This window comes from Spermophilus citellus (assembly GCF_964194105.1).
Source record: "Spermophilus citellus genome assembly, chromosome: 8".
In the NCBI taxonomy this organism is placed as follows: domain Eukaryota; kingdom Metazoa; phylum Chordata; class Mammalia; order Rodentia; family Sciuridae; genus Spermophilus; species Spermophilus citellus.
Genome location: NC_138189.1, coordinates 6,210,414 through 6,235,316, shown reverse-complemented (window position 1 = coordinate 6,235,316; position 24,903 = coordinate 6,210,414). Strand labels below are relative to the sequence as shown.

At 52.5% G+C, this 24,903-nt stretch overlaps 1 protein-coding gene across 3 annotated transcripts in view; it reads left to right on the top strand.

The window, feature by feature from the left end:
- Positions 1-24,903, top strand: part of SLC2A9 (solute carrier family 2 member 9) — a 143,714-nt gene that overhangs the window by 87,008 nt on the left and 31,803 nt on the right. For all 3 annotated transcript variants that reach the window (XM_081303941.1, XM_081303940.1, XM_081303939.1), the window contains 4 exons: positions 9,201-9,388; positions 11,278-11,388; positions 16,479-16,580; positions 17,237-17,312. In XM_081303941.1, the coding sequence (XP_081160067.1) occupies positions 9,201-9,388; positions 11,278-11,388; positions 16,479-16,580; positions 17,237-17,312 (477 nt within the window). The remainder of the gene's footprint in view (positions 1-9,200; positions 9,389-11,277; positions 11,389-16,478; positions 16,581-17,236; positions 17,313-24,903) is intronic.

Sequence of the window (24,903 nt, the reverse complement as noted above, 5' to 3'; positions counted from 1 at the left end):
CGCTGGGTCTCCGCGCCCTGGAGAGCCGGGAGGAACCGCCTATCTGATCTAGGGCACAGACAGGTTCAGTGCCCTCTCCTGGATTTCTCTGAGGTCCTGCCCCTTCCTGAGCCCCAAGCTGCCTCTGCCTCCTGGGCACCAGCTCTGTGGCATCCTCCTCTCACAATCACCCCAACCTGAGACCAGCGACTCCAATAGCAACTGCACCCCCAGCCCCTGAGGTGTTTAGGGAAGAGTTGGGGCTGGGGGTCACTGGCTCCTCCTTCCTTCCCCTCTCTCTGCCTCTCAGAGGCCCCTGGAGCCCGGGTTGCTTCTCCCTCTAGCGTGTTGAGCAGCTGCTCAGCTTCCAAACCCGGAGCCAGCTGACGTGTACACTTGCAGTCGTGTGACACCCTGGGTGTCAGGCACTTATGAGAACCTTCTCAGCCCAGGCGGTACCTTCCCTGGAGACATCCTGCTGGGCCGATGAGCACTGCTTCTCTCGCCTGCTGTGTACCTGCTAACGTCACAGCCGGCAGTGCTCCCAGGCTCCATGGAAGGCCAGCTGGGTGCCACCGTGGAGGGTCGCCTGGGAGTCCCGGGAGCTGGTCCAGCCTCCCTGCCCTGCCCCTAGCCGTGCTAACCCTCTCCCCGGCAGGCTGCCCAGGTCGGAGGTCGGCTGTCTCGCCTGTGGAATGGAAGCAACACAAGTGCTTCTCTCCAGGGACCAGAGTTCGGTGGAATCCCACTGTGGACGTGGGGATGCTGGGCCACAGTCATAGGATAATCGCCACATGGCAAAGTGGGCTAAGCACACAGCGTCCAGTGGGTGGTGTGCATGATGCCACAGCTGCCCCGGTTGCAGGGACTGACAAGCATCATCATGTATTAAGCAGGTTCTTGTCCAAAGAGTGAAAGAATTGACTTCTGAAGCTGCTTCAGGCACCTGGACCCAGCCAAGACCTCAAAGTAGCACAGAGAGGTTGGGGCCTGGGGGCAAGACCCTCCCACCATCCTGTAACTGGAGGCTGCCTCAGTAGTCACAGAGGGCGACTGAGGGACAGAGGACGGGGTGATTGCTGCCCTGTGTCAAGTGCTCGTCCTTCCCGTGGGCCAGCTGTTCCCTTTGCTGAGGCTCATGACAGCTCCACAGGAGCAGGGAATGCTGAGTGTCTGGTTCACCACATATGTCAGCCTGGTCCCCCCAAGAAACAGACTGTCTGAAATAGACCCATTTTCTGTTGCTGTAACTGAATACCAGAGACGGGGAAATTTATAAAGAAATTTCCTTCTTCTCATTCTGGAAGCTGGGAAGTCCATAAACATGATGCCCGCGTCTGAGAGGCCTTCTTACTGCATCACAAGGTGGCAGAGACATCACATGGCGAGACAGAGCCGTGCCTAGCTCAGGGCTCTCTTCTCCTCGTAAAGCCACTAAATATCATGACCTCGTGACCTCATCGAACCCTCCTCAGCTCCCAAGGCCCCACCCCCACATGCCCTAAGCAGAGAAACTCAGCTGGAGCCCTGCCCTCCTAATACTGTCCCCGTGGCCACTCAATCTCCTCATATGAAAGTGGGTAGCTGGACACATTCGAGCCAGAGGGCAGAACCCGTGATTAAAGGAGAGGGGACGTCACTGGAGTGAGTTTCCTTGTGAGAAAACGGGGAGAGTCCAACCCCAAAGGGAAAGGAGGGACGAAGGTGGGGGAGAAGAACCCCCCATCCCCGGCTGCCGTACCGTATGAGGAGGGTCCAGCGAGGCCCCAAGAAGTCCTGGAGCCACCGCTGCTCCCAGGGCCACCGTGTCTCCCCAGAACAAGGCTGCCTGGTTTCCCTGCTCTGCCCACCCACCGCAAGAGAAGCCCTGGGGAGTGCGGCCTTGGGACCCGGGGGGGCCATCCTTGTCAGCTCCACTCCTGGAGCTGGAGGCTGAGGCACATTCTCGGGCCACAACACGGGGAGCCACCACCTTCCTCTAGAAACTGCGTTCAGCTGAGGGCTCGGTGCTGGGTCCAGGACAGCCCCTGGGCGGGTCACGGCTCCCCGGGGACACAGGGCCAGTAGGACGCCCTCAGAGGAAGATGCATTTTCAGGAAGTGGCTCATGGACTGTGAGGCTGACCAGCTGAGCTTCGCCGGGCAGCTGGCAGGCTGGAGACCCAGGGCAGCGCTGTCCTAAGGCCGAGGCGGAATTTCCTCTCCCTCGGGGAGTTGGGCCTTCTTTCCTGAGGTCTTCAATGGTGGAATGAAACCACCTTCCTGGGGAAGGCTGCTCTGACTTGACCTTGAATGCTCCCCAAAGTCATGTGGTGGACCTCGGTCCCAGGACAGCACTACTGAGGGACGGAGGAGTCCTTAGGAGATGCACCTAGTGGGAGGTCCCTAGGTCCTTGCCCTCAAAGGGGACCGTGGCACCCCAGCCCTCTCCTCTCTTGTGCTTCCTGGCTCATGAGGTGAGCAGTTCTGCTCCAACAGACTCTCCCACCCTGATGTGCAGCTCACCAGAAGCCCGAGTAATGGGATCAGTTAGTCACAGACTAGAAACTCCAAAACCATGAGCCATAATAGACCTTTTCTCTTTATAAGCTGATTGCCTCAGGTATTTGATGATAGTGAATCAACAGGTGGGATGATACCAAACTAAAAAGCTTCTTCACAGCAAAGGAAACAAGAATGTGAAGAAAGAGCCTAGAGAAGGGGAGAAAATCCTTGCCACTTGCACTTCAGAGAGAGCATTAATCTCCAGGATACACACAAAGAATGCAAAGAATTGGACACCAAAAGAAAAAAACAAACCCCAATCAATAAATGGGCAAAGGAACTAAACAGATGAAGAAATATAGCTGCTCAGCAAATATATGCAAAAATGTTCAACATCTCTAACAATTACAGAAATGCAAATTAAAACTACACTGAGATCCATCCATCTCACTCCCATAAGGAAACAAACAAAAAACAAAGAGGAAGTGGATCAGGAGAGCTCAACAGCCTCCCAGCTCTAAAAGGGCTGCCACTGGCTGAGTTCCGTTTCTGTGCCAACGCGGAAGGCAGAGTAAGGGCCTGTGCCCCCCCCCAAGAGAAGCCCACCTCCCGACCCCCAGAACCTGTGACTGTGTTGGGCTCCGTAACAAAGGAATTGAGGTCACGCGTGGAATCAAGGTTGCTAGTCATTGACACGCAGCCTCCCAGGCTTGATTTTAGGTACCTGCATCCGTTACCTTAAGCCTGACCACCCACTCCCTGCCCTGCCAAGGCTCCAACTTCCGACTTCTTACTTTATGGACGAGGAGACCGGGGCGCAGAGACATGAGGGCCTGAGTCAGTAGTCCACTCAGGGAAACTGGACTCATTTTTCAGAGCAGCAGAATGATCGTGGAGGGCAGAGGGGCTGGGGCAGCCAGGGCAGTCAGGCAGCGTTGCTCTCCGTATGGACGCTGCATGATGCTCACCCACAGCGCCTGGGCAGGTGCCGGAGTTGCTGTCATGTTTGGCTGATGTCTTTGCTGCTAGTGATGCTAGAGTCACAGTCCTGGAGTCTGAGCAGGAGCAGCCACTGCAGAAGGTGCTGGACTTTGGCTGGGAGCAGGAGAGGACTTCTTTGTCCTTGTCCTGGCTCTCACAGCCTCTGGGGGTGGCTCTAACTGGGATCTGCCACGCCGGCATCAGGAAATGGGACTGCAGGCTCCCATCCCAGCCATGCAGGAGAGAACAAATGGGGGTTGCCGGGCTGTCCAGCGGCCACACCTGGGCAGGAACGGCAGATGGCTGGTGCCCCTCATCTCAGCACCCTTGCCCTCGCTGGCTCCTCTCCAGGGTCTCTGCCTGGCTCACACTCCCTCTCTTCCTTCGCCTGGATCCCCACTAAAACGACATCTTCCCCAAAACATCTCTCTCAGCTGCAGCAGCTCAAACCGCATCCCCTCTTCCCACCGTCACCCTGCCCTGATGGTCTTTTCTTCTTAGCACTGACCTGAAATGGTCCATTTATGTCACCTTGATCAGTATCTCTGTCCCCACTGGGAGGAAGAGCTCCAGAAGGGCAGGGACTCCCGCTTGGCTGACAGCTGAAGCCCAGCTCCCAGAGCAGTGCCTGGCATACAGTAGGTGATTACTACGCACATGTTGAATGGAGGAAAGAGATCAAAGTGCACCTAACACCGAGGCGTGTACTCAGCTCATGGAAGCCCTCTGCTTCTCCAGGCTCTGTCGTGCACAACAGGAGGGCAGGAGGCGAGGGAGACAGGAGGGGAAGCTCCGGCCAGCAGCCCTGGTCACTGGGAGGTCTTTCAGACAATTGCTTGGGATCTCTTGTCTGGTAGTTTCTACCTCTGCACCTGAGAAGCCTTCCTCCAGGTAGAGGCTTCGCAAACCAAAGCAAAGCATGGTGGATGGACGGATGGATGGAGAGATAGTCACTCCCATTTTGTGTCTTCTTGCAGTGGCAGGAGGGTTACGCAAGGAGGGCTGTGAGGTTTTGATGTGAGCAGAGGGAGAAGGAACCAGACAGTGAAGTATTTACAAAGTGCTAAAAAAGGCATAGGCTTTTCATGCTTAGGAGGGCTCCACTTTAAAGTGGTTTAGTTGGACAATGAAATTGACAATGAACTCTACAAAGGAGGACCTTTCTATCATGTCAAATCTCATGCACTAATTGCTGAGATTAGGACCCAGAGAAGCTCTCTTTTGGCATATAATAGCTGCTCAACGAATGTGCATTGAAGAAATGAACAGATCGATTAAGCCACTCAAAACACAGTTCAGTGCCCTGGGAGGGGGAAGGACAGGGCCTTGTCATGTACCAAGGACCTGTGGCTACAGGTATCTTCTCTAGGTTCCCCTGTCACTGTATTGTCCAGTGCTAAGAGATTTACAGATGAGAAAACAGAGGCTCAGGAGGCTGGCGTCAGCGTTCAAATGCCACTCAGTCTGTAAGCAGTGGGGCCACACCTTGAGCCCCAATGCATCTGACACCAAAACCTGTGGATGGTGGGACCTAAACTCTTACACGGAGGATGAGTGGTACAGAGGATTGGCTGCTGTGACCTCCTCCCAGCAGTGCAAGCCCCTGAGCCAGGCATGTACCACCCCTGTGGATGCACAGAAGTGCAGGGGTGGAAATGATAGCACTCCTGTGGGACTCCATCCCTCTGTGCCTCAGTTTCCCCATCCATTCAATGGCAGTGAAGTTCCTGACCTGGCAGCCATCCCTGCATCCAGCACCGTGCACCTCAAGGGCAGGGGCTGTCCTGGACCGGCCTCTCCTTCCCTGACGGCAGCAGATCTTTGCTCCCATCTCCTGGCACAGGGCAAGACCTCAGAAGCTCAGGTTCATGGAGATGAACTGAACTTGATTCTGCAGCTCCTCTATTCTGCAGTTCCTTTTCATCTATCTTTTGAGGTGTGTGGAAAGAGAGATCAGTCAGCTGTAGGTCAGGGTCTCACCCCGGCTTCTACCTGGATCTGGGCGCATTTGCTAACTTCCCTGAATGCAGTGGATGGAGCAGTGCTCACCAGCGAGGGCTGCGGAGTTGCGAGGGTCTGTGGGACACTGAACCCTGAGCCTGGTGCACAGTAGGTGCACGACAGCCATCAGACTTCTCACCCTGCTCCTGGCTGTAGCTGGTGCCAGATCTGACCACTGGCCAGCTTCCTCTCCCAGCCCGGTGTTGGGATGGACCGAGCTGCCCAGGGGGGTTCTCTCCAGTGGGGAAACGCAAATTTCCTTCCTTTTAAGTTCTTTGGAGCTGGTGATTGGAGTATGGCTAGGAATGTGAACGAGGTGTGAGCCAGGGAAGGCTTCTCATTTTCAAGTTGGAGAGAGCTGGGACGGGAGCCCTGGGGAGTCCTCGCATGAACTTCTATCAGATGACTGGAGAGGCACAGGAATGAGCTCTGGCCACGCAGCTTTCCACAAACCAATGTCTTTTTGAGATGAGATCAGAGACTCCAGGTTGCTTGGGTCATTTGTCCTCTTTCCAAGGTCAACCAGTGAAAATCTAAAGTTCCATCCCCTCCCACCCGCGGAAGCCATCGTCTCCCCTCCATCCACGGAGCCTCACACTCTGGGACCTGGGTTTGCCCAGAAGACCCCCTTTTCCATCTGCCTGCCGGTTCCCCCCAGGTGCACAACCCTCCCACAGCTGGTCCTCAAGATCCCCTTGTTCTCCTCCAGAGATGGAGGACTCCCTGCTCCTAGCAGGCTGTCCTTCCACACGGTGAGCCCATGCCCACTGTCACCCCCTGCCCGGTCCTGGCTTGTCCTACAGCCAAGGACAGCAACCCAGCTGCATCCGGGCTCCTCCTCCAGGACTAAACATTGGCAAATAAGAGCAGGGCTCAGTTACCTTCATCCAACAAGGTCTGAGCACCTGCTGGATGTCAGGCCCCAGACCTTGCAGGAGCACAAGCAGCCGCCCTGAGCAGCAGGGCTGGGAACAGAGAGCCAGGAGAGGTGGCTGCCCCTTACCTGCAGCAGCACCCCTGCTGTGCCTGCGGCACCCCACTGTGTACACTTCCTGCCCCTTTGTGAGTAGACTCCCGGTTCCAGAGGCAGATCCCAGGCCTTCACCTGAAGACTGGCGGGAAGGGGACACGGTTCCCTGCAGGCCCAGGGGAAGGAAGGCAAGCGCAGAGTCCAAAACTCCTCACTGTGCTCACAGGCCCCGCGGAAATCCACAGCGACCTGAGGCGCAGGCATTTCTCACTCAAGGGAATAAACCCCGGCCTGGCAGGGGTGGGTCTGGAGAGGTCCTGGAGCCCCGCCCCCAGCACTATAGTGCTCAAGGGGAAGGGGCCAAGGGGTGAGGGGCCAAAGCCGGGGTTGCTTCCGGTCTTTCAGACACTCTGGGTGTGGAATGAAACCCAGAGGGCAAGGGAGCTCAGAGGAGAGGTGGAGGGCAGGGGTGGGGGGCGGGGGACAGTCTGCATTTCCAAGGCTCTCCGTCCCTCTTACAGACTGAAGTCTGCACCCTCAAAGTCCTGCACGGAAGCTGTGACCCCCAGTGGGATGGGATTTGGAGGTGGGGACCTTGGGAGGTAGTTAGGGTCAGGTGAGGTCATGAGGGTGGCCCCGTGATGAAATTCGTGCCTTATAAGAGAAAAAGACAAGAACTCCTCCTGACCACCACCACCCCAGCTCTCTCCCTCTGGCCTGCGAGGAGGACGCAGTGGGAAGGCAGCTGTCTGCAGCCAGGAAGGAAGGCGCTCCCTGTTCAGGGGACTGAGTCTGCTGAGACCTGGTCTCAGATTCCCGACTGCCCACTGTCTGGCCCCTGCCCATGACCAGTGCTGCAGCAGCCACACCGCCACAATTTTGTTCTCTTTTAATGCTGAGTCATATTCATCGTGTGTATGTCCACAGCTCCTTTATCCATTCATCCAGTGACGGCACCTAGGTTGGCTCCACAGTTTAGCTATTGGGAATGGTGCTGCTAGGAACATTGATGTGGCTGTGTCCCTGTAGTCTGCTGTTTTTAAGTCCTTTGGGTATAGACTGAGGAGAGGGATAGCTGGGTCAAATGGTGGTTCCATTCCCAGATTTCTGAGGAATCTCCATGTGTTTTCCAAAGTGACTGCACTAATCTGCAATCCCACCAGCAACGTATGAGTGTGCCTTTTCCCCCACATCCTTGCCAGCACTTATTGTTGCCTGAATTCTTGATAATTGCCATTCTGATGGGGGTGAGATGGAATCTTAGAGTCGTTTTGATTTGCATTGTTCTAATTACTAAAGATGTTGAACATTTTCTCATATATTTGTTGATCGCATGTATTTCTTCTTCTGTGAAGTGTCTGTTCAGTTCCTTGGCCCATTTATTGATGGGGTTATTTGGGGTTGTGTGTGTTTGTGTGTGTTGAGTCTTTGAGTTCTTTATCCATCCTGGAGATTAGTGCTCTATCTGATGTGGGTGTGGTAAAGATTTGCTCCCCTGCTGTGGTCTCTCATCACCTCAATGATTAGCAGCCCACACTGTCTAAACAGCTCCTAAGGACTGCTGTGGGACATGGGCAGGGGACTCCAGCAGCACCAGCTGAATGGGGAGATGAACCGTGCCTACCTCAGCGGGTCACGGGGGGATTGAATAGGAAAGGCACCCGAGCCTGCAGGCCGGAGCCCAGCACAGGGCCACAAGCCTGAGCCAAGGTCACTTGCCTCATTTGGCTCTGGCCTGCCTACTGGTCTCCTGACAGGTCTACTGACCCCTCAGAGAGGACAGTCCAGGTGTTGCCTGTGCTGAGCCAGGCTCAGGGTTCGGGCTCTGCTATGGCCCTGGGTGGCAGTGACGGTGCCATAGACACACAACCTCGTAGCCACCTGTGAGCACCAGGGAGCAGGGGATGAGGGCTTTCCCGCCCAGGGTTGGGGGCTGTGGCAGCCACAGGGGGTACGCTGCTGCCCTCCCTCAGTGGCTGGCTCAGCTTCCTGCAGCTGCTGCACAGAATCCCACAAAATTAGGGGCTTAAAGCCACACTCAGTTAGCATGGAAGTTCCAGGGGTCAGAATTCAAAGTGGACCGCCCTGAGGGTCACCAGGCTGCTCCTTCTGGAAGCTCCAGGGGAGAGTCCACTCCGAGCCTTTCCTGCCTTCTAGCATTCCTCCGTGGATGTTCATAGTTTCTCGGGGGCTGGAAGTCTGCATTGTTCGGTCTGGGAGCAGCATCAACAGCAGGCTGAGTTCCAACCCTGGAAGACGTGCCCTGTGGGACTGTGCTCATGGTGCCCGGTCCAGAGGGCGTGGGAGGAACTTGGAGGCCAGAGCCCCTTCCCCTCCAGCCCTGGGGGCATCCTGGCCCAGCGGGGATCCCACTCCTGCTGGAACCTCCCATAAGGGTGAGCACAGGCTCAGGCAAACAGCAGGCGCTCAATGAATGTCCAGCAAAAGACTCTTCCAAAGGAGAAGCCCCGCACCAGACGCTGTGAGATTATCACAGCAGCCAGGCCAGGCAGCAAGGGTGCAAGGGACTCCGGGGACACCTGCCGAGAGGTGCCTGCTGGGCCTAGGGGCGTCGGAGACCAGGTTCTCTCTCAGCCATCTGGGTGACCTCAGCAAGTCACTGTGCCCCTCCGGTCTCTGATTTCCCATTTCTAAATGAGCGCTTGGGCTCTGGGGCTTCAGAGACCCTGGACAAGGGGTGCCAGTGGTGGGACCGTTACCTCGGGCTGCATCGGCCATAGGACATCCTGGCCCCGCCCTCAGCCTGTGCCTGTCCCTGTTCACAGCCTTCCAGACGTTTCTGAGCAAAGCGGACGTCTCCCAAGAGATGCAGGAGGCCCTGGCTGAGAGCTGCGTGCAGAGGAACGTCCACCTGCTGTCTGTCCTGGAGCTGCTGAGGGCCCCCTTCCTCCGCTGGCAGGTCATCACCGTGGTGGTCACCATGGCCTGCTACCAGCTCTGTGGCCTCAACGCCGTGAGTGCTGGGCCCCCGCCAGGTGTTGTGCACGGGAGCAGGAACTGAGGAGGGAGGCGGGTGGCTCAGGGCTCAGCTCTGGATGCCCAGGTTCAGACCCAGCTCTGCCAGCCTCCACGAACTCCGCAGCATCGGGCAACCACAGGACGTCTCTGACCCTCGGTGTCCTCCTCTGTGGGATGGATTACAGTGATGTGGAAGGAGACGCTCCAGGCACGGTGCCCAGTCCCAGGCTAGAGCCAGCCCCCGGTCAATGCCACTACCATCCTGGAGTTCTGCTTTTCAAAGAAAGGGACGCTTAGGCAGTCACCACGGGGAGACAGGAGAGGCTGAGGTGACTTCCTCAGAGGAGCGTCTTGGCTGGGCTGCCTCCCGCCTGCGACTCTGGCCTGGAAAACCTCCAGGCTCTCTCCGGGGTTCCAGACCCAGCTGCCAGCGGCCACCCCTTCTCTCTCCAGGGTAGTGGCAGCTTCAGCCCTGCTCCCTGCTCCTCAGCCCTCCAACATCTAGATCAGCTCAGCTCTTTACAGGCCAGGGGCAGAGGCCTGGCTTCCTGCCCCCATGTGGCCAGGAATCTGCCCTGAGAAACCCCTGCCAAGTGCGTCCCCACCCTGGCTTGGTGCCCTCAGCTGCACCTGCACATGTATTAGCCAGGAGCCGTCCCATGCCAGCCCTGTGAGTTAACCCCCACTGTTAGGCACAGAGACATCAAGATGCTTTCCAAAGTCACACAGCTGAGAACAGTATGAGGAGGACTTAAGCTGTCTGGCCCCAAGGTCTGGGTGCTTAAACCCTAGCAAGAGCCCCTGAGAGGATCCCCCCCTATGTCACTCAGGCTGTCTCCAGCTCACCCCCAGGCAGCCACGAAGAAAGTCCAGCTTCTTGCATTTGTAGTTGGAGCGGCAAGTGCCAGCCTCTCAGCCGGACCATGCCCATCTGGGTCCAGGGTCTGCCCACACCTGCTGCTCTCCAGTCCAAACCCGAGGCCAAGGAGGAGAGCAACCAGATCGACACCACTTGTGCCCTGTGAACTGGCTTGAACCCTCTGTTTTACCAGAATTCACTGGGGACACGGCCTGTCCTTGGGGACCCTAGTCGACTCGGCTAGGTGCCTACTATTTGTCACCTTGCTCCATCAGGCAGGGCAGGTGGCACCATCCCCGTTCTCTAGATGAAGAAGCTGCAGCTTCCCGAGGTCAGGGGCCTGCCTGGTTTCCCAGGCGTAGCACCTGCCCTGGCAAACTCCTCTCCAGGCCTGCGTCTGGGGCGTCTGCTGGCGTCTCTGGGTCCTTAGCCCCTAGAACAGGCAGCGCTTCTGAGCCGCAGGACCCTGGGGGCCGGAAACTTCACTGTCACAGGGGCTGCAGGATGCCCAGCAGTGTCCTGGGCCTCTAACCCCTGGGTGCCAGTGCCACCCCACCACCTGTGACAACCAAAGTGTCTCCAGAAATGCCGAGCACCCCCTGGGGGCAAAGCAGGCCCCACTGAGAAGCGCTACCTAAACAAACGTGAATGGCCCTCCCGGGCTTTAGCAATCAGTGAAGTTGAGTTTAACAACACTGAGCTGTTCCCAACTCTTTTCCTCTGTGACTCACAACAGCTTTCAAATCCCAGAGTCAGACCCGTCACTTAAAATCCCTCACCTTAGGCTGCTGTCCTCCCGAGCAGCCTGGCCTCTGCGTGGACACCGGGCTTCTGGCCAGCTCCTGGGTCAATGTCCTTTTAGCGCCTGCCATTCCCAGGAGGTGGGGTTCTATAGGGAAGACAGGAAACGTGGGCGAAGGGTGGAAACTGAGGGGCCGCCTCGCACAGCTCCAGCGGTGCTGGATTGGAGGTAGGAGTTAGAGCAAGGTCGCACTGACCTTCCTCTTTCCTTTCCCACGTTACAGATTTGGTTCTACACTAACAGCATCTTTGGAAAAGCTGGGATCCCTCAAGAAAAGACGCCCTACGTCACCCTGAGCACGGGCGGGGTCGAGACCTTGGCCTCCATCTTCTCTGTAAGTCCTGAGGGGGATTCCCGGGTGGGGTGACCCAGGACCCAGGCAGCCAGGGTGGCCTTCCCAGGGGCACACCCCCCTGTAGGGGGCCCTCGGGATGTCTGACCAGCTGGGAAGGTGCCCTTCTGTACTGTCCCCTCCTGCTAACCCCTTCCAGTGACACGGTCCGACCCCTGTGCCTGAGGCCCTGTCCTCCCTGGGCGTTCAGGGTAGAAGGACCCTGTGTGTCTCGGATCTTTTGCCCTGACTTTCAAAAAGTTCCACAACCCTCATCTGTCACCTGGTCACCCCAGACAGGTAGGAGTTTAGGAAGCAGAGGAGGAAGGGCAAACCCCGTGCCGGGGAGGGCCAGGTGGGTAACGGTGCTCAGAGCGGAGACTTGGAACCCCACTCTTTCTCCACCAGTGTATGCTAAGTCACATTTGCGGGGATGGGGGAGGGGGAGGACCTGGGAGAATCCGGAGTCTAGGAGGAAACTGTCCAGGCTTTGGAATCTGGCCAGACTGGATTTAAGTCCCAGTTCTGCAACTCCTTGGCTGTGTGATGTTGAACCATGTGCACAAACTCTCTGAGCCCGTTTCCCTCTTGATGCCTGCTCAAGTCCCTGGGCTCTCACTGGGTGGGTCTGCACCCTGCATTTCAGCACTCGGCACCTGGGGAAGGAGCAAGGACTCAACCAGAGAGCCATGCCCCCTCCAGGGGGCTGCTCCCCAGATGGAGCTGAGGGTATTGATGCTGGTGCAAACAGGCCAAGCTCCCGGCCCTATTTCTGACTGATTTCACTCCATCTTGCTCCTTGTTCTTATGGAGTCATTCTAACCCAAGACTCCTGACTCCAGAAGCCGCTCCTTCCAGCCTCCCTCTGGCCAGCAGATCGTCCTCATCCTTGTTAGCAGCTGATATTGAGCGAGGAGTCCTTGGATGTGCCAGAAGGGAGGTCAATGGCTCCACCCTCCGGGAGAGGAGGAGGGACTGTCTAAGCTCAGGACTCAGACCCGGCCTCTGGAGGGTGCTCCTTCCAGCCCCTGTGCCTCCTCCAAATGGCTCCACAGTGGATCTCAGCCATTTGGAGCCGGGAAGGCTCGTGATGGTGCCCATCGGCCAGCTTGAGTCCAGCTGCTGACCTGTGCTGGGGTCACAGAGGGTCCCTGCCGTGGCACCTTCCTGTAGGAGCTCACAATCCACTGGAGGCAGGCATGACCCAGGGTGGAATGAGGTCGTGCCTCTAAGGGCACAGGCTCCGTGGACCCTGAGTGGGGAGCAACAACTTCCTCGCTCTGGGCGTGGAGCCATGTAACCGGGCACCTGTCCACTTCACAGTCACCCTAGGAGTTTCTACGGACTAGGGGTCACCCTCAAGTTGTGGTGATCTAGAGAGAAAGACCCAGAACAGATAATGACTGCATGCCACACTGAGTCAGCTCTCCTGCACGGAGCTTCAGGAGGGCTCCCTGGAGGAGGGGACCAGGAATCCTGGAGCTGAGGGAGCCACAGGACTCGGGAGAAGGGGAGTGCGCTGGGCAGCTGCCCACCTTAGCTTCTAAAGGACCTGGAGAGGCGAGGGCAGGTACAGAGCAGTCCATGGAGACTGCTTCCCCAGCCCTGGACATCCAAGAGACCCCATGCAGCACAGTGCTGGGATTTGGGATGGACGCTCCTGCTGAGCAACTCTGAGCAAAATCCCGATCCTCACTTACCAGCTGAGCGATCTTGGGAAACTGCCTGGCATCTCTGACTCTACTTGCTCATTTGCAAAATGTGCATAACTGTGGCCATCTGTAGTGGGCACAATTTTGGCTCCCAAAGAGGTTCACATCCGAACTCCAGGAAGCTGCGACTATGTCCCCTTGCTTGGCAAAAAGGGACTTACAAATGTGGTCAAGTTAGGGATCTCCAGATAGGGAGGTCATCCTGGATGTCTGGGTGACCTCGGGGTTATGACAGGTTCTTTTAAGAGAGAACAGGAGGGTCAAGAAGAGAAGGAGGGCGGGACCCTGGAAGCTGAGGCAAGAGGGAGGCCATTGCCGCTTGGAAGATGCCCTCAGGAGCCGAGGAACTTGGGGACCTCTCGAAGCCGGGAGGGGGTGGAGACAGATCTCCAGGAGGGACCAGCCTGCTAACTCGGTGATGCTTTTCCCTGGGGGATGCTATACGTGGGTTGTTCTAGGCTAATAAGTTGGTGGTCATTGGTTACCATAGCAATAGGAGCTGCCTTCTGGTTGCCATGGAAACTAGACTGCAAGGGTGTGAAGGCCACTCCCTCCTCCTTGACGGTCAGCACCCAGCAGATCCCTTGCTGTTATGGTTTAGATGAGGTATCCACCAAAGCTCACGGGTGAGACAGTGCAAGAAGGTTCAGAGAAACGACTGGGCTATCTCCTTAACTCAGCCAGCGGATTAATCCCCTGGTAGGATTAACTGAGTGGCCACTGAAGTAGTGGGCTGTGGCTGGAGGGGTGGGAATTGCAGCGTGGCTTTGGGTACATGTTGTGTCTGGCAAGTGGAGACCCCTCTGCTCCCTGTCCACCATGTGAGCTGCTTCCCTCCGCCACACCCTGCCTCAGCCTCACCTCCAGCCCCGAGGAGTGGAGCTGGCTTTCTGGGGACCAAGATCTCGGAAACCCTGAGCCCCTAGACACACCTTTCCTCCTTTACAGTCCTCCTGTTGGGTCCTTTAGTCACACCAGTGAAAGGCTGGCTAAAACAGCGCACATTCCACCTGTGTGTCCTCATGGCGTGGAGATGCACACACAGGGACAAGGCCAAGCTGAGCCGGCAAAAGACAGGAGATCCAGAAGCGACGGCCCAGAGCACCCTCCCCAGCACCTTCAGGGGGTCGCAGGTGGCCCTGCCCATGCATCCATCTCCTACCTCTCCTCCCTTCTGTCCTCTCTGGCCTCCACACGTCCCATGGCCTGAGAATGAAGAATGCAGGGATAGGCACTCGCTCTGTCGGCAAGTGTTGGCTTGACACCTACTGTCAGGCACTCCTCAGGTTCTGAGGAGCAGGAGGAAGGCCCTGGCCTTCAGGTGTGGAAGGAATGCCAGGGGGCGGGAGCGAGGCGAACCAGCAGATGGTTGAGCACTCTTCGTCTCCGTGTTCAGGAGTTGGATGTCCAGGTGGGACAGGGACAGTGGGATATTACTAAGTAGTGACTTTGTCTACATCTAGTTTGGGAAATCTTAATGTCTCAAGAATCAGAAAAGACTTTGTGAATGATCCCAACTTTGCCACTTACTAGCTATGTGACCTGGGACGAGTTCCCAAAGTCTCTGCACCTCAGGATTTTTATCCATATACTGAGATGATTAATAGGAACTACTTTGTAAAGTTACTGCAGGTGTTAAATTAATTGTTGCGTGCCTGCCTCAAACATAGGTGCTCAGTAAAGAGCCACCAACTATTTTTATCTAGACTAAATGCATTGGCATCAGAAAGGGGGAGAAATTAATTCACAAAAGAGTTGACCAACTTGTTCAAGGCCTTACAAACAGCTAGAGGCAGGAGCTGAGGCCAGACCCCTTGATTGACAGGAAGAGTTCATCTTCTGCCCTGCCTTGGAAGCCCCTGTGGCCAGGAGCCTACTTCAGCCACTGCGCGTTCTCTCCCTCTGATCTCAGCCCCTGCAAAGAGGGTGCTTCCATTCCCACTTTTCAGGTGGGGAAACTGAGGCTTAAATAAGCTCAGTCGCTATCCTTGGTGCAGGGACGGCTAGTGCAGGATTAGGACTGGAACCCAGGTACTTCTGGACGTTGCCTGTGCTGTCCTGTGGGCCCAGATTTTCAGAGGGCTGAGTCTGCAGGCCTGGGTCAGCTCGGCCCTGAGCCAAGCCTTTCCGAGAGGAAGTCCCTTCCCTGCAGGCGTCCATCAGCCAGGCCTGCTTTCCTCCTCGCCCTGACTTTCTGCCCCAGAGACACCCTCCTGTCCCTCAGTGCCTTGCCTCAGTGACTGGCGGTCTGGGCTCTAAGCCGCCCACAGAGCCATGTCCTTCAGATGGGCAGCTGCCGCTCACCGCTCAGTGCCCGCTCACCAGGCAGAACGGCTGGCCCTGCTGAGCCCGGGGAGAACACAGATTTGCCCAGATCACGTCTCATCACCCACCCGCTTCAGAGCAGGGCGTGGGGCAAGAGGGAAAGTCAGAGGCCCTGATGTCCCTGCAGTGAGCCTCCCTGGGAGAGAGGCCTCAGGGCTTTGGGGCAGCTTACCACTGTCCATCTCAGTGCTCTGGCTTTTGACCATGGCTGGAAGGCTGACGTGCTTGGCTTCTCCTTGTCCAAGCCAGATGGCCCTCTTGGAAGGGGCTCCCAGCCGCCAGGCCTTGGCCCCTCTGCCTGACAAGCTCCCTCCATCTCTGCCAGCTATTGTCTCTTCCAAAAAGCCGCGCCAGGTTGCTCAGTGAGCCAAACCATGAATTTCTGCACAGACAACTGAGATTCAGTGCCTGGCTCTCTCACTTCCCAGCTGTGTGGCATCTGCTGAGTTACTTCACCTCTCTGATTCTCTTCTCTTTTTGTGAAATGGGGATGCGAGGACGGCCCCCGACATAATCAGAGTACCTAAGGTGTGTGCCGCGTGCAGTCTCGTTTAACCCCCCGCCCCCCCAGCCACCCTTGTGGGAGGTGTTTTGGTTCTCCTGTCACAGATTAAGGCCCCAGGCCTCTGGGAAACTGACCCTCCAGACTTTGGGGAAGGAGCAAAGGACAGCACCTTCTCCAGGGCCTGCTGCCCTGTGCCCAGCCTCGGGATCTGACCCTATGGAAGTACACCATGGGGGGCCAGAGCAGGGGCCTTGGTGGCAGGCTGCAGTGACCACATCCTTCCAGCAGAGCAGGAGAGAGACTGCTGCTGGCCACGTGGGCACTGGAAGCTTCTCTCCCTCCTTTGTCATGAACACCCTTGCTCCTCCGGCTGTAGCGATGGGGGACGAGGCCAGGCTGTCTCAGGGTCAAAGCCAGGCTTGAACCATGGCCCTCACGGGTTCTCAGGGCTGTTTCCCTCCTGCTGCTGTGAAGGTGAATAAGAGCGAGCTCTCATTCTCTCTCTCTCTCTCTCTCTCTCTCTCTCTCTCTCTCTCTCTCCCCTGGACTAGGGCTTGGTCATCGAGCGCCTGGGACGGAGACCCCTCCTCATTGGAGGCTTCGGGCTGATGGCCCTCTTCTTCGGGGCCCTCACGGTCACGCTGGTGCTGCAGGTGAGTGGGTGCAGCTGCCACTCAGTGAGGGTGGCCATGCAGGCTCCTGGACCTCAGAGGTTCTGAAAAGCCACATGGGCAAGGTGCTGGGCAGGGTCTTCCTGCTGCCGCATCAGATGCTTGAGGGGCTGCAGCACACGCCCCCTCCAAGTCTTGCTTCACAAGGGTCCAGAGCTCTCCTACTGGCCACCCTGGCCTCCAGGGCCACTCCCCAGCCAGATAAGTGGCAGCCCATCCAGACACCTTCCATGGTGTGGATGAGCTCCCCTCCTAGCTCACAGGATGGCAGGGTCCCAGTGTGGTGCGGTAGGTAATGAGAGGGACAATTGAGAGGACTGTTGGCGTGTGATGGCTGTGAACATTCTCCCACTGCCTGCTTCAGACAGCACCCTCAGTCAGCCGAGCTCTTCATCTAGTCACCACTTCCCTGTGCCCAGGGCTCTAGGGACTCTGCCTGCCATCTCCTTGCTCCTCCGGGGTGGGAAGCCAGTGGATGAGATGTTCTGAGTAGTCCTCATGGTCTCCATGTCATGGATGTTGAAAATGGGACACACAGTGGCCTGTGGTGGTCATGCAGATGCACCGAGCGGGAGGGGGGCCAGGTCCTCCTGTCACACCCAGCCTCGTCCCCAGCCTGCATCACCATCCTCCCGCAGGACCATGCCGCCTGGATCCCTTACCTGAGTATCGTGTGCATCCTGGCCGTCATCGCCGCCTTCTGCAGTGGCCCAGGTAAGCCCCCTCTGCCTCACACCTGGCCCGGGCTCGTGAGTGCAGCCAGCAGAGGGCTGGCCTCACAGATGGGGAAACCAGGACCCGGGCAGGGGAAGGATGGGGCCCTGCCTTCCCCTGAGCCTTAGAAACAATCCCCAGGGGGCTGCCTTCATTCCACACAGAGAGGGCCAGCAAGTGCTGACCAGAGGTGAGTGGACAGCACCGTGCACAACGACAGCTCTCTCAGGACTGTGGGCCAGATCCAGGGCTGGTTTGTGGTGAATCAAATCTGGCTGAGGTGCGCTCTGCCCAGGGAGAAGTCGTGGTTAGTGTGGAGGAGAGAACAGTGAGGTGTCTACACTGGACCCACGCACACTAGGTGTGTGTCAACTCACTTCAGACCCTGGCCATCTAGAGGAGGCAGAGGCAGAAGGTGACTTTCAGGAGTGAGCAGGTGAGGGTGCTGCCTGGCCTCAGGCTCAGCCCTAAGCACCATCTTGTGTGGGGCCTGCGTGAGTCTGGGGCGTGGAGGATCCTAGCCCCGCTTGGTCAGGACTGCCATTTCCTGGCCACGGGTCATTGGGAAAGTCCCTCTTCTTCTAGAGCATTGGTGTGCCCATCTAGAGGGTGGAATGCTTCCGAGGGCTGTGCCACTCCTTGGCCCTGTGTCCATGTCCAGCAGAGGCCTCCACTGAGGTCAAGGTAGGGCAAGAAGGTGGGCCAGGGCAGGGTCTGACCGGGCTGTGAGCTCTCTCCATGAGATGATGTTTGTGGCTCTTGGTTTTTATTTCTCTGTGGATGAAAAGAACAACTTTCCATCAAAACCAATGGAATTGAACTTCTGTCTTTGTGCTGCTGATTTTCATGGTCCTCATGTTCTAAACTCTGTCATGTTTGTGATGGATGAAAAGCATTTGTCCCTGTCCAGGACATGGGGTGGCATAATGAGGTGGCAGAGTGGTGATGCAGTGGTTGGGGAGGGCAGCAGGCACATGCACACATCCATACCGTGCCAGGGGCTGGTTGGAACAGCCGAGGCAGCAGAAGCCACCTCCCAGGTGGGCAGAGAACGGCAGGTGGATGAGCAGCGGCTCACGTGGGGTTAGCTGTGGATTTGGGAGTCGCAGTGCCTAGACCACAGCGTGTCTCCCCCTAGTAGAAAACAGGTCCACGAGAGGCCTCGTCTGCCATCCTAATCTTGTCCTGAGAAGCTAGAACTGTGCCCAGGACAGAGGAAGTGCTTCATCAAGGTCTTTTAAATGAAATAACTGAGGGAAGCTGGAAGGGGCCGTGGCAGTTGTGAGCGGGTGAACGGTGGAGCCTGACCTGGCGACAGGATCTTCCAAAATGAAGCCTCGGGGGTGGGGGGGGCATGGAGACCAAAGGTCCCCCGCTGTGTGATATCCCTGGAGCTCCAAGAAGAGGCTGCTGGGGTTTAAGAGCATCAGAAAGAAAGGTGAAGCCAACAACACCGATCGCATGTAGCAAAGGGGTCAGTGGAGCCAGTTCAATTCTTCATTAGAGAGAGAACAGCAAGAAGGTTTGATCCATTCACATGGATTTCCAGGCTCTGCTGAGCACCTGGGGGAGGGGACAGCAGGCAGAGGCAGGGAGGTAGGTGAACTCCATGTGTGAAGCCCTAACATCGACCTTCCTTCCACCTCGGCTGGGAGCTCCTTCACTGCCAACCTGAAGGGTGGTCTTGGGACTTGTAGCCAAACTTACTTAAAAACAATCCCAAGGCTGGGGCTGGGGCTCAGTGGTAGAGCGCTCACCAGGCACGTGTGAGGAACTGGGTTCAACCCTCAGCACCACATAAAAATGAAGATACTTACAATGAAAAAATACATATTATACATATTTTTAAAAATCCCAAGGCCAATTCACAATTGCTAGACTGTGGAACCAACCCAGATGCCCTTCAATAGATGAATGGATAAAAAAATGTGGCATTTATACACCATGGAGTATTACGCAGCACTAAAAAATGACAAAATCATGGAATTTGCAGGGAAATGGATGGCACATTATGCTTGGTGAAGCTAGCCAATCCCTAAAAAACAAATACCAAATGTCTTCTTTGATATAATGGGAGCAACTAAGAACAGAGCAGGGAGGAAGAGCAGGAAGAAAAGATTAACATTAAACAGAGATATGAGGTGGGAGGGAAAGGGAGAGAAAAGGGAAATTGCATGGAAATGGAGGGAGACCCTCATTGTTATACAAAATTACATATAAGAGGTTGTGAGGGGAATGGGAAAATAAACAAGGAGAGAAATGAGTTACAGTAGATGGGGTAGAGAGAGAAGATGGGAGGGGAGGAGAGGGGGGATAGTAGAGGATAGGAAAGGTAGCAGAATACAACAGTCACTAATATGGCATTATGTAAAAATGTGGATGTGTAACCGATGTGATTCTGCAATCTGTATACGGGGTAAAAATGGGAGTTCATAACCCACTTGAATCTAATGTATGAAATATGATATGTCAAGAGCTTTGTAATGTTTTGAACAGCCAATAAAAAAAAGAAAAAAAATCCCAAGGCCACTGACCAAGAACAGTAATCCTCAGTAGCAAACTCAAGCAATGTGCTTTGAATGCTTGCTACGTGGAATCTAAATTCTGAGCCACTTGAACAGCTCGTATTAGTCACTGTGGCATGAAAACATGTGCCCAAGCACAGCAGACATCCGTTTCCTACTCACGTGACCGTCCGTGGCTGTCGCCCCAGGCAGGTGGGTGGCCTGGGTCCAGGCTCCTGCTGTTCTCTGGCTCTGCCAGCCCTGGGGTCTCATAGTCTGCATATCCAGTAGGCAGGAGGGGAACGGACTGGGCACGGAGCTTCCTAGAAGCCTTGGCCCAGGGAGCCCTTCTCGTCCACTCCTGTTCCAGCGCGTCTCCTGGCCTGACCTAGATGCAGGGTCTGTGCTACGAACAGCAGCTTCCCAAGAAGCTCAGCACTGGCCTGAATCTAGAAGGTCCTCAGCAAGGGCGTGTGGATGGATTGATTATGACCAGGGAACTCTGAGGGAAGGGGCCAGGCAGATGCTGTCACAGCGGAGAGCAGTAAGGTGTGGACAGCAGAGTGCTGAGCCCACAGGGTCCCCAGAGTACTCAGCTCCACTGGAGGCAGGGGCTTGGGTCTGCCCAGCCCTGTCCTGCCCTCTGCTGAGTCCTGGCCAGGCTTGCTCGGTTTCCACTCACTCCAGCATCAGGGCACGGAGTGTTCTTGAGCACTGACTTTAGCCCACACGCTGCCCCGGCTGGCCGGCATCCGTCACCGGAGACTGCATGAGAGCCTTGCAAATCAGGGGCAACCACTCCTTTTACAAGGAGGATGCTGAAGTCCAGAGAGGTTGCAAGGCTCCCCTAGCATGGAACAGCTAGTATACGTTGAACTTGGGTTTGAACCCAGATCTTTAAAATCTTGTTCCTTTCATTCCACTACAAAGCATAAGAACTTGAATCTAGGCACTGCCCTGAGCTTTCCTTCATATGTTCACATCTGTTCCTGTCTTAATCTGTTGTGCGTTGCATTTTTTGTTTGTTTTTAAGTGTTAGTGATTGATTATTTTTTTATTTGTTAACTAGTTATCCATGAAAGTAGAATGCATTTTGACACATCATACATAAATGGAGTATTACTTCTCATGACGTAGAGTCACACCAGTCATGTAATCATGTATGCGTATAGGGCAATAATGTCTGATTCATTCTACTTCATTCCTACTTCCAAACCCCCTCTCTTCCCTCCACTCCCCTCTGCCTATTCCAAAGTACCTCTATTCTTCCCTATCCCCTCTCCTTCATTGAGAATTAGTATCCACATATGAGAGAAAACATTCAGCCTTTGCTTCTTTAGGATTGGCTTATTTCACGTAGCATGATATTCTCCAGCTCCATCCATTTACTGGATAGTGTCATAATTTCATTCTTCTTTAAGACTGGGTAACATTTCATTGTGTATGTATACACCACATTTTCTTTATCCATTCCTCTTTTGAAGGGCACTTAGGTTGGTTCCATAGTTTAACTATCATGAGTTGAGCTGCTATAAACATTGACATGGCTGTGTCACTGTAGTAAAGCATACAAAGTAAAATCAAGAATCAATAAATGGGATGGATTTAAACTAAAAAGCTTCTTCTCAGCAAAGGAAGCAATCAATAACATGAAGAGGGAGCCTACAGAATGGGAGAAAATCTTTACCACCTGTACATCAGACAAAGCATTAATCTCCAAGATATATAAAGAACTCAAAAAACTTAACACCAAAAGATGATAATAACCCAATCAATAAATGAGCTAAAGAACAGACACTTCACAGAAAAAGAAATACAATTGATAAAAAATATGAAAAAATGTTCAACGTCTCTAGCAACTAGAACAATGCAAATCAAAACTAGTCTAAGATTTCATCTCACTCCAGTCAGAATGGCAATTATCAAGAATAAAAGCAACAATAAATATTGGTGAGGATGTGGGGGAAAAGGTTCACTCATACATTGCTGATGGTACTGAAAATTGATTCTTTTTAATAAGCATTTGTTGATTCTTGATTTTACTTCTTGTGCTTTAGGAGTCTTGTTAGGGAAGTCAGTTCCTAAGCTAACATGGTGGAGATTTGGACCTACTTTTTCTTCTATTAGGCGCAGGGTCTCTGTTCTAGTGCCTAAGTCCTTGATTCACTTTGAGTTGAGTTTTGTGCACGGTGAGAGACAGAGGTTTAATTTCTTTTTGCTATATATGGATTTCCAGTTCTCCCAGCATCATTTGTTGAAGAGGCTATCTTTTATCCAATGTATGTTTTTGGAACCTTTGCCTAGTATGAGATAACTATATTTATGTGGATTTGTCTTCTATTCTCTATCATTGATCTATGTGTCTGTTTGGCACCAATACCAGGCCATTTTTGTTACTATGCTCTATAGTATAATTTAAGTTTTGGTATTGTGATGTTTCCTGCTTCACTTCTCTTGCTAAGGATTGCTTTGGCTATTCTGGGTCTCTTATTTTTCCAAATGAATTTCATGATTGCTTTTTCTAATTCTATGAAGAATGTCATTATAATTTTAATAGGAATTGCATTAAATCTGTATAATGCTTTGGGTACTATGGCCATTTTGACCATGTTAATTCTGCCTATTCAAGAGCATGGGGGACCTTTCCATCTTCTAAGGTCTTCTTCTACTTCTTTCTTTAGTGTTCTTAGTTTTCATTGTAGAGGTCTTTCGCCTCTTTCATCAGATTGATTCCCCATTTTTTTTTTTTGAAGCTATCGTGAATGGGGTAGTTTTCCTGACTTCTCTTTCAGTGGATTCATCACTTATCTATAGAACACATTTGATTTATGGGAGGTGATTTTATATCCTGCTATTTTGCTGAATTCATTTATTAGTTCCAGAAGTTTTCTGGTGGAATTTTTTTTTAATCTTTGACATATAGAATCATGTCATTGGCAATAGGGATAGTTTAAGTTCTTCTTTTGTATCTCTTTAATATCTTTCTTCTGGTTGCCCTTGCTAGGATTTCAAGGATGATGTTGAATAGACGTGGTGAAATAGGGCATCTCTGACTTGTTCCAGTTTTTAGAGGGAATGTTTTCAGTTTTTTTCCATTTAGAATGATGTTGGCATTATAGTTTTATATGTTGAGGTATGTTCTTACTATCCCTAATTTTTCTAGTATTTTGAACATAAATGAATGCTGTATTTTGTCAAGTGCTTTTTTTTTTGCATCTATTGAGATATTCATGTGATTCTTGTCTGTAAGTCTATCGATGTGATGAAATACATTATGGATTTCCATATGTTGAACTAATCTCTCAGATGAACCCCACTTGATCATGGTGCACTATCTTTTAAATATATGATTTTTCAGAATTTTAAATATATGATTTTTCAGAATTTTACTGAGAATTCTTGCATCTAAATTAATGAGGGATACTGGTCTGAAATTTTCTTTCCTTGATGTGTCTTGTCTGGTTTTGGTATCAGAGTGATACTAGCTTCACAGAATGGGTTTGTAAGGGTTTCCTCCTTTTCTATTTCATGGAATAATTTGAGGAGTATTGGTGTTAGTTCTTCTTTGAAGGTCTTGTAGAACTTGGCTGAGAATCCATCTGGTCCTGGGCTTTTCTTAATTGGTATGTTTTTGATGGTGTCTTCTATTTCATTTTTTGAAATTGATCTGTTTAAATCATGTATTCCTCCTAATTCAGTTTGGGTAGGTCATGTGTGTCTAGAAATTTGTCAATGTCTTCAAGATTTTCTATTTTATTGAAGTATAAATTTTAAAAATAGTTTCTGGTTATCTTTTATGTTTCAGTAGTGTCTATAATGATATTTCCTTTTTCATCACAGATTTTAATAATTTGAGTTTTTCTCTTTTTCTTCATTAATGTGGCTAATGGTTAATCAATTTTATTTTTTTTTCAAAGAACCAACTTTTTGTTTTGTCTATTTTTTTCAATTGTTTGTTTCCATTTCATTGATTTCAGCTCTGTTTTTAATTATTTCATCTTTTCTACTGCTTTTCTTGTTGATTTGTTCTTCTTTGTCCAGGGCTTTATGATGTAATGTTAGGTCACTAGGTCATTCATTCACTGAGTTTCTTTTAATGAATGAGCTCAATACAATGAGCTTTCCTCTTAACGCTGTCTTCATAGTGTCCCAGGGATTTTTATAAGTTGTATCACTATTCTTATTTATCTCTAAGTATTTTTCAAATTTACCCTTTATTTCTTCTCTTATCCATTCATCATTCATTAGTGTATTATTTAGTCTCCAGGTGTTAGAGTAGCTTCTACTTTTTATTCTATCATTGAATTCTAATTTTATTCCATTATGATCTGATAGAATGCGGGGTGTTAGCTCTACTTTTTTTTGGGGGGGGGTATTTGCTAAGAGTTGCTTCGTGACATAATACATGGTCTATTTTAAAGAAGGATCCTGTGTGCTGATGAGAAGAAAGTATATCCACTCATTGATGGATGGAATATTCTACATATATATCTGTTTAGTCTAAATTATTGATTGTATTATTTAGTTCTATAGTTTCTTTGTTTAGTTTTTGTTTAGAGGATCTATCCAGTAGCGAGAGAGGTGTGTTAAAGTCATCCAGTATTATTGGGTTGTGGTCTATTTGATTCTTGAAGTTGAGAAGGGTTTGTATGATGTATATAGATGCTCCATTGTTTGGGGCATAAATACTTAACGATTGCTATGTCTTGTTGTTGTATAATTCCCTTAAGCAGTATGAAATGGACTTCTTTGTCCTCTCTGATTAACTTTAGCTTGAAGTCCACTTTATCTGATATGATAAAGGGTTTCTATCTCCTGCTTATTTACGAGATCCATGTGAATGATATGCTTTTTCACATCCTTTCACCTTCAGTCTTTGGATTGCCTATGAGGTGAGTCTCTTGGAGACAGCATATTGTTGGGTTTCATTTTTAATACAATCTACCAGCCTATGTCTTTTGATTGATGAGTTTAGGCCATTAACATTCAAGGTTATTATTGAGATATGATTTGTATTCCCAGGCATTTGGGTTATATCTGGTTTATTTGAATTAGTTCCTCCTTTGATTAACTATTTCTTTAATGTA